The sequence below is a fragment of the Osmerus mordax genome, chromosome 9 (genome assembly GCF_038355195.1).
Source record: "Osmerus mordax isolate fOsmMor3 chromosome 9, fOsmMor3.pri, whole genome shotgun sequence".
Lineage (NCBI taxonomy): Eukaryota > Metazoa > Chordata > Actinopteri > Osmeriformes > Osmeridae > Osmerus > Osmerus mordax.
In genome coordinates this window covers 6,299,421-6,316,074 of record NC_090058.1, presented here as the reverse complement: position 1 = coordinate 6,316,074, position 16,654 = coordinate 6,299,421, and the positions used below count along the sequence as shown (strand labels likewise).

Genomic DNA, 16,654 nt, shown 5'->3' with positions numbered 1-16,654 from the left:
CAAATTAGAATTGATAAAACTCTTTCAAGCAATTGGACCAAACCCCATGGCATTTAGAATAATTAATTGGTGCTCCACAATCTATTTCTGTTTTTGATTAAGTTTTTGTTAGAGAGACTGTGCAACATTATTTTTCCAAGATTGACCAAGAGCTGTCAAACCATCTTTACATCACAGCAAAACAGCCCACAATCAAACAATTTACCCTTTCACGAGAGCTAACAAGCAGCTTTAAAGATTATTTTGTTTCCTGTAAATTAGGACTATTCTTGTAAATTTTTGAAGCTTAGTCTGGCCGGCAGCATGGTTTACCTGACCTGGTGGAGGTATTTTCCACAGACACTCCAACAAGCAAAATAACTCACAAATAGATAATTTTTTTTGTAATCCTGGACAGTGACCGATCACCCTGCCTGTCCCAGGGCTCTCCAGTGAAGGGATGTCCTTGAAGTCATAGTGGGGCTTGGCTGGCCCAGCCTGGCCAGCAGCCTCAATATGACATGAATACAAAATTCCACAGATCAGAGGATGAAATACAAATTAACACACAAAATGAAACTGACTCCTTACAACAGAGAATTTCCTTCAGGCAGACACACACATTAAATGAACCATTGTTGTATTGTGCAAATCAGAAAAACACTGTGAATCAGTAGTACTGCGAGTGTCAGAGACAATGTTAAAGATGTTGCATTTAATTCAAAGACATAGTGTATTTGACATTTTCATGTACAATTTGCAATGTGAGGACCATTCATGGGTCCAGATGGTACCTTTACAGAGTGTTCTTTAGTTGGTACAAAATCGTACTAGTACACCTTTTTAGATTATATTCTGTGCCCACCTCCCATTCCTTTCTGCCTGTAATTTCTAAATATTTATTTCATTCAGCAGTCACTTATTGAAATGGATAAACATAATCATTTCCATCTGTAATTAAAGATCAAAGCCATCTTGAAAATGTCATAACCTGTAAGGATGGACTAAATATAATGTATTCTCTGTAATATTTTTTGTTTAATTCACATTGCCAGGGACGCTGCAATGCAGTCCCAAGGACATCATTTCAGCCACAAAAGCCATTTTCTTCCAGCAAGAAGAATCAAGGCGTTATGACATCACACTCCACCTCCACCCATACAAAGATGAAATCACTCACAAATGAACGAGAAGTACAGAGCATGGGCCATGACTCAACCCATGATGGCGTGTGTGTGAGCCGAGTCATCACTGACAGTGAGCCAATGAATGACCACTCTCAGACAGGAAGCCAAGAAAGAGAATGGAGGACAAACTGAAAGAACAAGCAGGAAAACATTTAGAACAGCAGAAAGAAACAGAGACGGTGAGAGGAAAGATGAAGAATAGTGAGTCGATAGGGGGGAAAAGAAGAGGGAGAGTGAAAGAGGAGAAACACACTGTAATTTGGTGTCTCAGCTGCCGGTCATGATGGAGAGCCAGAGTACTGGAGGAGGGGCAGGGAGAAATAGGGGTCAATTAAATCAAATAAAGGGTCTCTAAGGGCGAGTAAGAACCGACTTGTGTAATTTCATGCCTGACAGATTGCTGACTTCTGATTCTTTCTTTTCTTACTGGTTTTCCTTTATGCCCCTTTATTCAATTATTTCTTATGTTTTTTTTGTCATTATTTCTCTTTTGATTTCTTTCTATGTATTTTCTTTCTTCCGGTCTTTCTATCTTTCTGAAATTAGATTCCATTTTCATCAAGATTTCACTTTCCAGGATGCAGTGTCTGCTTCTGCCTGACTGTTTATTAGAGAGTAGAAGGGCCTGCATTCATTCTAACCTTGAGGTACTTTCACAGTGAGCAGATCTAATCCATGGGCTTCATATTTTTGTTTACCAGTCATGGGAAGACAGCATGATTTTTTGTGTGTTATGCAACTCTCATTATTATAATGAGAAGGGGAGCCTAAGAATGGAAAAATAATGAAAGCACTGCAGTGACTTAGACGTGTCCTTGATTGAACAAACCACAACAAGCAAGTGTTCAGCTGTGGAAGTGAGACTTGTCAATCAAACCTAGTAAGACATTTTGTAACAGCTTCAAAAGTCCTAATTGCAATCTCTTCACCAAACTCATTCACTCAAATCAATAATCATATTCATAGAAGGCAGGTTGGTACATATCTGTATGTACATTTCAGCCCTCAAAACAATCTTGTGTACAGATATTAAGGATACTGCAGCAGCCATAACCTCACAAACATACAAACGCACACACATGCACACACACAAACACAAATTCATGCAACACTTCTGAAAGATACTACCTCTCATTAAGGGAAGGTCATTCAAAGTCTACCAGCAGTCTCATCACCTGCTGTGTGTGGCTTCAGACTGCTGTAATAACAATCACTCAAATTTCTCACATGTACTCACAAACCAAGCATTCAAAGTTTGAACCCAATTTGACCAATTCCCCCACATTTCTTTTTCCACAATATCTAAATGGACTCCGACTTTGCTTTCCTTGGAGTGAATGAATGCAGGATTATGGGTTGCCTCTGGAAATGGGTGTCACATGAACTCGGCTTGGATTGAGCCCTCAGCCTGTCCACTAAGGGTCCACACCAGAGTTCCCCTGACTCTGGTGTGGACCCTGCCAGAGCCTGGGCATGTCCTATTGAACCATTAAGTCCCTTAATGAGTCCCTTAAGAGTGCTTATGGGAGTTCCTTCCTTGAGTTGAGTCCCTCAGTCCTAAACGGGATCCTGTGGAGGTATATTTCAGTCCATCCAGATACAGCCTTTGTGGGACTAGAAATCCCAAACTTTTCCACAACAGATCAGGTTCTTTTGGATTAAGGGTAGTCAACCATCAACCAATAGTTGATGTTTGACCAGGATGAAGATATTTAGTTTTGTTGTTAAGGAAGAATTGGTAAGTATCTGTGCATTTTACCCACAACTGTTGTCTTTATAAGCATTGTATTATGATTAGTGAACATTCATTACAGAATTTAGAAGACCATTTAGCCACCAATAACAGCCTTGGGCATCACAGTACTCAGACCCTGACTAGAAGATTAGGGTTTTGTTGTTGTGGGGAAATATGCCTTTATACTGAATTATTCAGCAAGAGCGAACACGTTTCTGGCATTTGGTGTCTAGCTGTTCATAGAATAAATGCAGGCACATTCTGGTGCTACCGCTTGACAACGCAAATGTTTCAGCTCAAATTAGCTTCATTGTCATGAATGCTTGGCAACAAAATAATAAACTCATAAATCTCATAAATAAACACTCTTTCCTTGAATTGTGTTGCATCATTTCAAACCATTTCAGTCAAGTCACCCATAGATTAATACTATCCTACTGGCTGTAATGACATGTTGTTCTGGACTATAATCTGTTAAATATCCTTTAGTCTGTGTCTTTGAGCCATTGCTGTATATTTGAACCAAATCAAATATAATTTCTATACCATTTTATACAAGCGATGGCTTCACATACTGCCCATAGAATTACACCTAAACTAACCTAAAACCCTCAAAGAAGATAGGGGGGAAATGGAACAAACCTTGGGAGTAGCAATTCAGTGAGTGATCCACTCCTCCATAGACAGTTGGTAATACAGAGAGGTACAGACCATAGACTGAATACAGTTCTCCAATAAACATTTGAATGAAAATTGTATTCTGTTTATCCTCAATATCCTAAATATTTCTTTAGTAGGTTCAGCATCTTGTTGCAGACACTTTTTATTTTGGGATCTGTCAAGCTTAGCATGTGTGAATAAACTCCAGAGGAAAAGCAATGGGTCTATGTTTGGCAGGAGTGGGGGAATCTGAATAGTAGATGCACAATTCCAAGACAACGCTGCATGCTTAATAAGTTCACACAAGAATGTGCTATGTTGAAATAATCACACAACCACTGATCAAAAATGGCTCTAAGAAGTAATGACCAGTTTTTTTTAGAAGATCTTCTTACTTGTTATCTTACCCCCCATGTACAGTGTTGGGATTATTTGAGGCATGCCTATTAACTGGTTACCTATTATCTGATATGATTCTTTATTAGAAATCCCCTTCTTTCTAAGCACGCCAATAAATTATCTGTCAAAAACAGGTGCCAGAAGATTTATGTGTGAAATTATGTTTATGTTCTCAGAGAGATGAAAGCATGTTGTACATCACTGTCATGTCCCTAAGTTTCCTTCAACCTTGTCTAGGATACCAGGATGTAGAAAACCCATCCAGCCAAGAGATGGGAAGCTTTGTCACACCTGTTGGTGCCAAACTCCTTATTTGCCTCTTACTGGCTCTCACCTCTTCTGACAGACTAAACATGTCAGCCAGTTATTTTTAGAAATGTAGTTTCCTGCATACACACATGGTGTTAACTGGCTAGTACCAACCAGAGCTTATCGCTGCTTCCGCTGTCAGTGTAGAAGTGGTAAAGTACTACTGTGCCAGAAATGTGACTAAAATGTGCCATTGTCTAACCTGAAACACACACACTCTCTCTCACTCTCTCCCACAGACACATATCTCACACTGTACTGTACAGTGGGAGTACTTGTGAGGGTATTGGCCCAGCATGTGAGAGCCTACTGGGTAAATGGATTCCCTTAGAACCAGGGCTAATTAAGCCAGATCATAATGAGGGATCCAAGGAGCAGTGTAAGCAGGGCGGCAGACAGACTGATGATAAGACGTATAATGGTTTAATACAGCACTGCAGTTTAGCAATTGATGCTTTCAGGACATTTAAATCTTATAACTGACTGACATGAATACATTGCAACTGTCGAGCTGCATGCAGAGTAATGTGTGTTTGTTTGTGTATTTATGTATGTGTCCTATTAACCACCAAATATGACATGAATATAATATTTTCTTAATGTCTTGAAGGGACAACACAAACAGGAAAGTGCAATCACAAACCAGGGATGAGCGTTTGCCCTTTAGCACTTCCGAGTATTATACGTCTGGATTCCAGATTTTTCTGCGTCCTGGCTTTCATACGGTGACGCACGCCTGACCCCTTAAGACTGCAGTGGTGGTCTCCAGCTGGTCATTCCATCTCTGTGTGCTGCAGCCAGCACTAATGAGGCAGGAGACTGGGGTCTAAAAACAGCAGCACGCCACAGCGGCAGCCCCCTTCACCTCACTCAGAGACAAGAGGAGAACGTCTCTCACTGAGCGGCCAAGTGATGATAAAAGTACGCCACTGTTTACACACCACACCCATGGAAATAACCCACTGTACCCACTTATTTTACTGTTGACACTGAGTATGCTTACAGTCCCTTTCTTAAACGCCACGGATGTAAACAGCGTAACAAAGCGTAATTGCAGTTCAACAGTAGCTACACACTGGAAGGAACTGCCTCGGAAAGCTGGTTCTTAGGAGAAAGGACAGCGCCTGTGCTCAAGGCTGTAACAGTCTGTGCTGTCCAGGAGCCTTGAGGTCTGTGGGCTATTTTTGCACAGGGACAATTTCTCTTGTGAATTCTAATAAATACTATAAGTAGTTCAGAGCAACTGGTGTTTATGTGACTGTTTCAGGTAGTCTACGCCCTGCTGTCATAGCCTTTAACACTTTTAATGAGGTGACATATGTCCATTCTGAGGTAATAAACAAGAAAATGAGCTGATAAGAGTGTCACAGAGTTGCACTTGGCACCTGGGAGTAGATGTTCACACGGATGACAGTATTTCTCTGGGTGTAAAATCCTTTTGTAATGGAAAAAACTGTTAACTAGTTGCAATCTGAAGCAAAGCGCAAACATAAAAGCTTCTCTATGTAATGTCCAGGTTTTTCTATCATTCATAACTTGCGAGTTCCCCATTAAGCCATAACCTGTCAACAAACGCTGACGTATTGGATCTGTCTGGAAATAGCCCGTTCTGAGGCCCCTGGCTGTTGGTCGGCTCCCTGGGGCGGTGTGCTTTAAACAGAGCACTGCAGGGAACTAACGCTCTCATAACCTCTACCTACCTACGCCTACAATGAGCCACAGTAAGAGTTGATACACTGGCTAATTAATACTGGCACAAGGTCTGATACTGGAGGTTTTAGCTACATCAAGAGCAAAGAAAGGCATATGTCCATACAGAAAGGGGCTTGAAGAAACATGTCACTAGAAACACCTCCCCAGACTAGGAACTGTGGACCACCAACAAAGACGTAAACAAGTACAATGGGGCTTGGAGAAAGGGATATCTGAAATATGCTGCAGAACGCCTCTCATGTACTGTAGGCCACCAACAAAGATGTAAACAATGAAGCAAATGGATTCAGTTTTTCTTTTTACATGTAAAAAGGCTTTCACTTGTTTTGTCATCTTTTTATCTTGTTTAAAGAGAATGGGTCAACATAAAACAAGCTGTCGGAGACTTTTAGGTTGAAGAAAATAACTGTTTGGATATTGAATTTACTGGAAGTATTTGTCTCTGTTTGATCTAAGAGAGGTGAGATAAGAAGCTTTTATCCAATATCTGTTTATGTAATCCTAAAAGTACCACAAATGACAGATAAACACAGTGATTTGTCGTAGTATCTTGGCTGTATTATAAAGATTATCGTTTCAAATGATCAGAAACACTTTTTTTTTCCATACATATTTTATCATCTACAGTACACACAGTGAGGTTTCCTTTCTTGTTGTGACTAACACACTCCAGATTGACCTGTTTCATCACAATGTTGGCCTAAATGTGGACAAAGAGTATAGAAGAACGATATATAATAGTCATAAGTCAATATAAGTTATTTGATGTGTGTGCATCCATAGACATATATGTATGTCTATGCGTGCATCAAGCAGATGTATTTTTCAGCATTCCAAAAGTCACAACAAGCAGAATCAGAACAACACAGACTGAGAGGCTGATGTCACAATCACATGAATCATCTCTGACAGAAAACAAATTCACATTAGATTAATTGGTTGGGGGTGGGGTGGTTGAGTGGCTGTGTCTTTGGCTCCTGGGTCTGAATTAGGATTGTGGTTGGGTTGCACTCTGGCTCATCAGCTGACTAATCACCAGTTGTTGTTTTCCAGAAGGTGAGCAAGGGAAAATAAAAAACACATTTTGTGCTTCAATTGCCTTAATTTTTTCTCCATTACTGTTGCTTATTTTAGGATGATTAGCGTTCTCATGGGATGCTCAATAATTTCCTGTCTATTCTTAGAATTTATTACTCATTTATTCGATTTACTGCTGCAAAACAGGCCTTTTGTTGCGTGAAATGTTGATGAGAACCCAAGACAATCAGGGTTTTAAGGATTATTCCTATTTACACGGCAGAACCATGACAGGATGTTTCTCCCTGGTGTCCAGTTTGTACATTGTGTTAGGATTGTCTCATGGCAGAGACTTGTTACATAACAGTAGTAGAGTATGTCTCTTTATATTCTGTACAGTACATCGGCCTGTTCAACATACTGCTCCACAAACCCACAATAGATCTGGGTGTCTGTTTCTGCCAGGAAAACCCAGTTACGGGTTACCATCTGTGGGAGATGGCATCCATTTGTTATCGAAACGTGACCCTGGGCTAAAGAGGATGATGATGATGAGGAGGGGGAGCAGAAGGAGGAGAAGGAAGAAGAGGAGAAAGAGGAGGAGAAGGAGGAAGTGAAAGAGGAGGTGGGGAGGACAAAAAGGCACAATTATTTGCATTCTCCCTCTCTTCTCTCTTGTCTTCTCCCGCTGTTATAGATGGAGGCAGCTGGCTGTGGAGGCTGGTCTGGGTTCAGGCCAGTCTGGATGAAAGACCTGGGCCCAAATCAAACCATCCCCTTACAAAGGTGTCAGATCAGCGCCGGGCCAGACACCCCCCCCCCCCCTCACCCCCCCAACCACCCCCCCCCGAGAGAAGATGGCAGGCTAAAACAGGGCTGCAGTGATGCTATGCTCCAATTATTCAGTGCAACTCTGATGGAGGCAAGCTTCAAGGGGGGTTCATTGTCCTCATGAAGGACTCATGTTTTGTCATTCCAATTTGTCCAGCAACACCATCAAATTGTAACTGATATGCTGTTACACCGGCATTAAGACCATCGCTACACCCCATGAAGCTGGGCCAGGTGCTCAGCAGAGTGGTGCTGACAAGGAGCCTTATAAGGTGAGGTGACTAGAAAGCAACGCAAGTGGCAGTCCTTCTTGCCTTGCTGAAGTACCATTACATAGACACTTCATTTAGCATCCCAATGCTCCTCACTGAATGGTGGAACAATAGCAGCAGCACACACAGTCCCGAAAATATAAAAATGAGTTTTCATAAATTATGGGGAAAATATGGAGAGAATTGTCTTTGTTGAGGTTCCCATGTCGTGGTAGTGAGTCATAAGCATGTATTTTTGTGTGAGTGTTCGAGACAGTGAGTGGGTGTAGGGGCTGGGGGAAGGAGGCTTGCGTGCGCATGTCGTGCTTGCGTGTGTGTTGGTGATGGAGGAGGGGGCGATGGTTGGTGTTCCCCAAGACTGTTGTCTCCATTGAATTTCACAGCTTCCAGTTGGTTGTTGCTACGATACGTCCCCCAGTCTGGTTATGGCAGGAAGAAGAATACTCCCTCAGCAGGCACAAGCAACACAGACTTGTCACACTGATCCTGGGAAAAACACTCCACACATTCAGTTTCAACTTAACATGCACTGATCAGAATGATTGGAGTGTATTTTTTATGAAGCAACACATTTCCCTGTATCTGTCAGTTTCTTCTGTTTGCTGAACAGTCACAAACATTCGTTACATTTTTCAGTTGAGACCAACATAATGGTTGCTTATCCCTGCTTGTGATTTCACATTTGGGTAATATTTCAATCTTGTGTAAATCCCAAAAGAGTAATAAGATATTTCAATGCCTTTTTATTTTCCAGAAAATGGTTAAACCCCCATACCCAAAGTAGCTTTGACAAAATATATGATATTTAACTAAAAGGAAATAACAGACGTATTTCCCCTGCTATCAAAATATCTGTGCATGGCTTTGGGAAAGGTAAAGTTTAAAAGCTGGAATCCTCATTAAGATGGCAGCTCTGTGCTTCTGGTATGTCCAAATTGGCAGACAAACCGGTGAAACTTGGTCTAGACAGTGGTGTCATTAATACCAAACAGGAAGGGCTCTTATGGCAACAACATACTGACCTGCAAATATGACACACATATCTAACTGACTTTAGATTCTATTTCTATAATGCTACATTTTTGTGACACAAACACATTTCTTCCTTGGTGTAAAGAATGTGCATTGAAGAATGGTGGCATTTTTCAATGTACTTCTTCCAGTCTGTTTATCGTAGCAGCGTGAACAACAAGTGAGGGCATTGATATGAAATATCACCTCCTGACTTTAACTGTTGTCTGTAAAAGAATGTGTAAATCTGCTTAAATTACACCCTCACTGACACTGCTCCTAAGACACCCACTCTGTAACTTGCAGCTTTATGTGACTGATGACTTTTAGGGCAATCCCTCTTGCCTTCTCGGTTCTAGTGAACCGCATACCACCTGGGCCATGGCTTGGAATTACCTCTTGGCTGCGATGCCATACCTCAACTCCTGACACAATTGTCAGAGTGATTTATCAAACCCAAAATGGTTGCACTCCTGCCCCTAAAGTGAAACTGTCAATTTGCCAAACAGGCTAGGGGCCTTCTTTTTCTGAGAAAACATTTAAGATGGACAACTTAACAACAACCTCCCACAATCACATTCGTCAAGTGGGTTGGAAAATGAAAAAGTTATAAATGGTCATGACAATGTTTGAGCTGGAAGGGGAACTTTAAGAACATTGGGAAAGTTTCTGTTCTCAATGGCAGGTCTGTTTATAAAGAGCTGCAAGCAAGCTAAGGAGACATTGATGAAAAGCTCTGTAGTTTAGGGCTGAGTCCAGGCAATTTAACAGAACTGTTGTCTGGTTGGGATGGTTTGCCTTTGTGCCTATTATAGACAGCTGGCTAAGAACTACTTCCCCTTCTGGATGTTGTTAGAAATGTAATGAAATTAATGGGGCAATAAATAATTCTTAACATAGAACAACTGCACGTGTCGCATAATATATCGTATTTACTCAACCTCATCCACATGACTTGGGCAAAAAAAGGGAAATTCAGTTCTCACTGGTCAAAGATTAATCTCCAGCTTAACACAAATGTTTCAATGTCATCCTAAACTCCACATTTATGTTTTAACAATGCCGCAAAGTGACATAAAGCTTTGTTATCTGAGCTCTCCACAGACATCTCCCAGCTTCTAAAATAGGATAGTGGAGGTGAGGAGGGACGAAGTAGGCCAAGGACTTGAACACTAAATAGACTCACATATGGCCTGGATCATCTTGAGCCTTCGAGAAAAAGAGAATAGAGTGCAATAGAAATGAACAGAGAAAGTGTGAAAGAGAAGGAGAGGGGGTAAAAGGAATCAAAGGGAAGCAAAGGGGGGGAGAAAGAAAATGAAAAAAATAAAAAATACTTAAAGAACACAAAATAACATAACAGAGGGCGGGGGAGGGCAGACTGGCAAGAAAATTAGGTTAATTAAGATCTTCGAAGTTATCCTGGACTGGTCTCCTTGGTGTGTGGGAGTTAGAACTACAAGGTCTCATGATGAAATGTGTGATTCCATGAAAAGGAAAAACTGTGTTTAATGGGCTAAGAAGCACAGGGTAAGAGTTAGTCATTATCCGGTCACTGGTGGGTCATAAAAAAAACAAGAGCTAATGATTGCACAGAATGTATTCTTCAGAAGGGCTTCTTTGTATATTTAGTTACATGCCCTTGTCACCACCCTTTGGGGATCTTGTGGTACTGCACATGCTCAGTGAAATAACTTACCTGAACCCTCAACAGGGGAGAAGGGTCCAACTGCAGACCTCTCAACAGGGGTATAACAGACAGTCACAAACAGAAAGGTTCAAAACAACAGCCCATTTTTATTTGTTTTCAACACAAGACGATCAAAAAAAAGTTTTTCAGTTTGGCGGCAGACAGATATATGATGACAGCATATCAGGTGGTTTACCTTGAATAAACATATAACATAAAAGACAGTTGTAAAATATTGATGACAAAATAAGAAAATCCATAAATTTATTTTGTGGGACTAGAGGTCTCACCAGTTCTCTTAATCAGGTTCTCATGAAGTCACTCCACTCAACCATATAAAAACAAATCATATCAATCCATAAGTTCTATATGGCCATAGCTTAACTCAGTTCAACTGCTGTCAAACACTTGAAATGGGAATATTGAAAAAGACTGGGGGACAGTAACCATGAAATTCAAACACAAAAAAGACAACTGACAGTTACAGTGTACAGAGACACGACAGGGAAAATTATTCTTCTTCATCCATGTAGATGACATGGCAAGGACCATACAAGGTTGTCAGCGACTAAAAAATGACCTGTAATTCACTCAGCTCCAAATTATTTACACCCAGACTATCCTGATATGGTTGGAGACCACCATCAGAGCAACCAAAAGAGCAGAAGGTCTAAGAGGAGACAGGGAGTTGGCTCTACAAGCAGTTGCAACGAATGCTTATTATAAGCACAGTTCTTAAACCTCCCGATGGGTTGTGGGGACACAGGTTCTAGTAGCAAAGAGGGAACATTGAGTGAAAACATGTCAGAAACAGAGGAAGAACTAAGGTGGAGGGAAGATAAAAGAAAGCAAAATCGTGGCACATCATCAGCCAATAATTAAAGCAAAAAGTTCAGTCATTGGAAGAGGCAATAGGTTTGTAGTAAGGCGTCAACAGGAGATGTCGTTATTCCCACAAATGTCTGGTACATAGTAAATCCCTATGAAGGGGTGATGTTGCAGTTGCCTAAAAACAAGGAGCCACACAATCCTCACGGTAGGGAAATCTGGAGTTTTCTACAGCCCACTCAAAACATGAACACCTGTACACGTGTCTGTATTCAACTAGCAGGCAGGTTTAGCACAACAGCAGCACACAAGGGAGGATAACTCAGTCACACTACAGTTGGTAATATACAGAGGCAGCACTTTATTTGTAGGAGCCACCTAATGATAATCAATTGACCATTAGCAAGCAACAAAAAAACTGCCCTCATATTTATGGTTTTGCAACATTCACACATTTAGTTATTTACTGATCTTTTGAGTCACTGTAGAGGCCCGTGAAGTAAAGTGCTGCCTCGACAAACAACAACCAAATCTCACATGCTTTAATGTATCATACAGGGCACACTTCAAACAATATAATTCTGTTAGCCAGTTTTCTTCATCCACTGATACAGAGTGAGTTACATTTGCCCCCGAGCGGTCCTCAGTCAGGCTCCATCATTGAGAACCCCAAAGCCAACTCTTTTTTCCCAGTGGTGTGGCGCTTTGGAGTTGGGTGTGTGTCAGAAGGTGACGGCAAACAACCAATCTGAAATGCTATACAAGTTGCAATGACTGTAAAGTCAATGTCGCGATGCAAATATAGATCATAACTGAAAATGTGAAGATTATGTGCACACATGTAGCCAGTCATGTTTACACACTACCTTTTCAAGTATGTATAGAAGGATTGTTATTTTACTTTAACAAAAACTCTGTCCGAAAGGTTCGTCCTTTTTCTGTTGAGTCCCATCAGTTTGCTGGAGCAAGCAAACACCTTTGAGAACTCACTCACTATATGGTACTATGGGTGGACCACAAGAGAATGAACCAAGCGTGTAGTTGGATGATTATGGAGTAGATTAGTTGACTAGCAGTAGTTAGTCTGATGGGTTTAACACATCTACTCAAGATAATCTGTCAAGCTGGGATGTGAGATCCCAGAAGTATTCATCGCTACAGGGGACACGAAAGACTCCGCGTGTCGTTAACTTCATATCAATGTGATGAAACAAGCTTCTTTTAGTGAGTTACATTGGCAGAAAGAGTGTGAGGAAGGGTGGGAGAGAGGTTTAATTGGTATAGAAGAGGGATGTAAGGGTCCTCTATTTCCTTGTATTGGAGTTGGGTTTACATTTGGCCTGGCTGGTGGATTGCTGTTTGCAATGAGGTGATGATGGGTCTCCATGGTAACACAGTCCACAGGCAAAGGCCTAGTCATGGAAGAGAAAGACACAAAGGAATCATGACTAACAGCAACGAGGTTGGAACTACTTTTTTATAATGGTGACATTCTGGCACAGACATGAACTGCTAAATTCAGCTCTCTCAAACAGGAAATACATTCTCATTTGTGGAGAACCACCAGGGTAGGAGATAGTGTTCCCAATGACTCAACACATAATTACACTGTTTTGTCTAGCTTGACTTACATGGAGTGGAAAAGAAGGGCGACTTGCTAGGGCTACTTCCGTTTGACACCACCAATGTCTTCATCCTTCAGTGTAAACTTCTTCCTCAGAGCCTCAGAGATTAGGGAAGCAGAGTTTTCCTCTCTCAGCGATGTACAGCCTCTGTTGTATCTACAACAACCACGACAGGTTAGAGGAGGGCCCCTTGACAATATATGTTTTGTAACACACCGTATTATTTTCAGTGTGAGACAACAATTGATTCTTTGAAAATATAATATATATAATTTGTCTAGCTCGAATTTCCCGACCTGTCTTTCTTAACCTTACCTGTCCTTGCTCATCTTCATTCGGTTCATGTCTTTCAGGATGTCCATGACATCAGCAAAGCTGGTGGACTTGGAGAGGGACACCGTGTCCTCCTCTGCCTCCCGGAACTCCATGCTGGGGCGGTCAAGGTCGAACGTGGCTGAGGCGGTCATGGACACTGGTGGTAGGGGGTCGGGCACCAGCTCCGATACGACGGACACCACATCATCTTCCTCCTCGTCGTCTTCCTCTTCCTCCTCGGTGACATCACTGATGACGAAGGAAGCTGCAGCAGTGGCGGCAGGCTGGTATGGTGCCGTTTCGAAGGGCGCCAAGGAGAAACTCATACTAGTGTCGTCAGGGGAGAGCAGGTCAGGGGTCATGGGGTTGGAGCCTAGGAGAGACCAAAAAAGTGGTTACAGACAGACGTATTACTGTTATCATTAAGCAGTAGTTATCACAGACCGTGTATTACTCATTGCAGCTCATTGAGGTCTCTTTCCCTAAATAAACCTCAGAATTAGGACAGGACCTAGAAGGGACAGGGCAGACTGGCTTAATCAAGTCATCTGAAGTACAGTGTTCTTGTTATCCTACTGTTTCTCAAATCAGAGTCTGCGACAAGGGCAGGTCCATGTTTAGCATTCTCACTGCCATAGCCAGTATGTAGGCCTGAATACTTCAAGTTAAAAATAACAAGAAAATAAAAAGCAGGCTGGTTCTCCAATTATGTGCCTGCTGACAATCAGGTATCTGATCTGATCTTAAATATCTATATTGTAAATAAGGTAAAATATGTTTTTCTAAAACAAGGACATAGCTTACGCATACTGAGATTCCAAGAAACAGATCAATCTTCACCAAAATGCAAACATCAATAGGAACGTTCAAGAGAAACAGTTCAAGTAAAATTTGAAAATGCCTGTGTCTAGGAAACTGCTTCTCCTAGATATCTAATGAATCTAATGAAGAGAAAGCAGAGATTCTATAGACATAGTAACAGAGCGGTCTTCCTTTTTAATGAGACGAGGGAGGAAGGGCTGGCCCAATCCCTCTACACAGGCCTCTAGACACAGACTGGGGCCTCTCACCAGTGTCGTTGGAAACGATCTTGGCAATCTGGGAACGCAGCCTGCTGAGCTCGTCCTGCAAGGCCGTGGTTCTGTTCATGGCCGTCACTCCTGGCTTCCTCAGACCTTCCATCTTCTTGCTGCCCTCACGGCGGAAGTTGGGCACGGAGGAGTTCCTGTGGAGCACCAGCAGGGGTGTTGGCCGCCACTCGTGCCTCAGGGGGCGCGAGTCACTCCTGGGGGGGGGGGTAATCGTCTATTATTCAAGCATTTGGAGATCTTATTCATAAGGCCCATTAGTGTTAGCTTTTCAAATCTGCTACTTTTATCCAAAGATGGATCCTCCCAAAAAAATACAACAGCTTACCGAACTCTGGCGTATGTCTCCTCCTCATCAGCTGCGATCCAGGCGATGTCTGCCAAGGTGGGCACCATGGGGCCGTCCATGGGCCTCAGGGGGGGGAGGCCTGGAAGTTCCTGGAACACAACAGAAACAAGAACACTTTGTGCCACTGATAATACAATACCATTCCACAATTAAATCTGTTATTGTTTCGATGCTAGCCTAAGTTATGAATTGCAAATATTGCACCTGGGTTGAGGCTATATACCTGAAAGCATGCCCTGGGGCAGGGCTTAAGGGGCAAAGTGGAGCCGATTCTCCTCACCACACTTCGGGTGGATCCATGAGGCTTGTTCTGCCAAATAGGAATAACCTCCTGAATAGTTTGTGAAAGGAACATGCAGTTAGTCTTCCAACACCACTAGTCTTCAAACCTTGATTAGTGTAACTAAAGCACACTTTTGTTAGTACTTAGCCTTGATGCGAGTTAGTGTTGACAGATTGCATGCTTAAGTCTTTTAATTTAAAATGGGTCAAGAGACTTACGGCATCAGTTTCCATGGTGATTATGGAGGCTTGGCCTCATACACAGCGGAGGGTCACACCTAACTGCCGCAGGCTGGAGCTCAGTGTGCTTTTAGTAAACAGTGGACATTTTGGACTATAGCTCTGAAGTTCAGTGTCCACAGTTAAGGCTTTAAAAAAGACAGTGCATAGATTAAGCAAACTCAACTGTTTAGCTAAGCTAGAAACCAAGAAGTCAAGTCACGTAACCACAATTGAACAATTCGCAATTAGATAACCTGCGTAAATGGCTAGACGTTCGTTTCATCGCATCAATCACAACAACTGACGAGGCTAGTTTACTATGGGTAGCTACGAGATAGGTGATCTACGTCAACTAACGTTAGCTGTTGATGAGCTAGCTCGACTAGCTAGGCTAAGAGGTCCAATCGGTCCTTTAATTGACCCTCACGAACACAAAGCGTTATATTGCATTTTGTCTATCTCGTATTATGCAAATGCACAAAAAGTCACTAGCAAACTACTTTAACCAAATAATAATTTACCTAGAAGGATGCAATGTTCAGGATTGTTGGAGAAAATGCGGCTCTCCTTTTCGCCTTTCAGATTACGGTAAATGTTATCGTTCTATCAGGCCCAGAACAGGAGAGAACGCCGCTCTGCCTTACCTACCCTCTGATTGGTCAGAGTTTTACACATGCCTTTTCTCAAGCGTCAACAAATGTGACAGCACGCCGCGTGGCTGGAGCAGGCAGCGCAAGACAGCGGTCTTCCTGTCATTCAAGTTCAAGATTGTTGTGTCACAAATACAGGTACATTGGAATTATTGAGTCCTGGTCGTGACAATCTCAAACAGCCGATCTAAATCTTTAATAAATATTCTAAATCTGTAATAGAAATTCCTAACCTACATTAAATACTATAGCCTACTTCTCGACAAAATATATAACAATAAAAAAATGAATAATACTTAACAATCTAAAAACAGAAAAAATTTGAATAAAATTAAGAATAATAAATGTGTACATTTAAGTGGGGGTGAAGTGACTTGTCCTGGCAGTTGGGTGAGATCGAATGTCTGTTGGATTTACCTACATAAGATAAATACATGCACACATTTTGGACGTCTGATTCAATTATCAAGTTTGTAGTATATAAACCTATAA

General features: G+C 41.7%; 1 protein-coding gene across 2 annotated transcripts; it reads right to left on the bottom strand.

Annotated features, from left to right (window-relative positions):
• Positions 1-10,890: 10,890 nt before the first annotated feature.
• mtfr1l (mitochondrial fission regulator 1-like) lies at positions 10,891-16,116 on the bottom strand. 2 transcript variants are annotated; one of them, XM_067243936.1, is made up of 8 exons: positions 16,034-16,116; positions 15,510-15,658; positions 15,232-15,339; positions 14,988-15,097; positions 14,642-14,856; positions 13,572-13,944; positions 13,263-13,412; positions 10,891-13,043 (listed from the first exon to the last, which is right to left on the bottom strand). In XM_067243936.1, the coding sequence occupies exons 2-7, from the start codon at positions 15,522-15,524 to the stop codon at positions 13,295-13,297; spliced, it is 939 nt and encodes a 312-aa protein (XP_067100037.1). In that variant the 5' UTR covers positions 15,525-15,658; positions 16,034-16,116; the 3' UTR covers positions 10,891-13,043; positions 13,263-13,294. The 2 variants fall into 2 exon arrangements, with proteins under 2 accessions (XP_067100037.1, XP_067100038.1); XM_067243937.1 differs by having other exon boundaries at positions 15,232-15,318.
• Between the last annotated feature and the right edge of the window lie 538 nt (positions 16,117-16,654).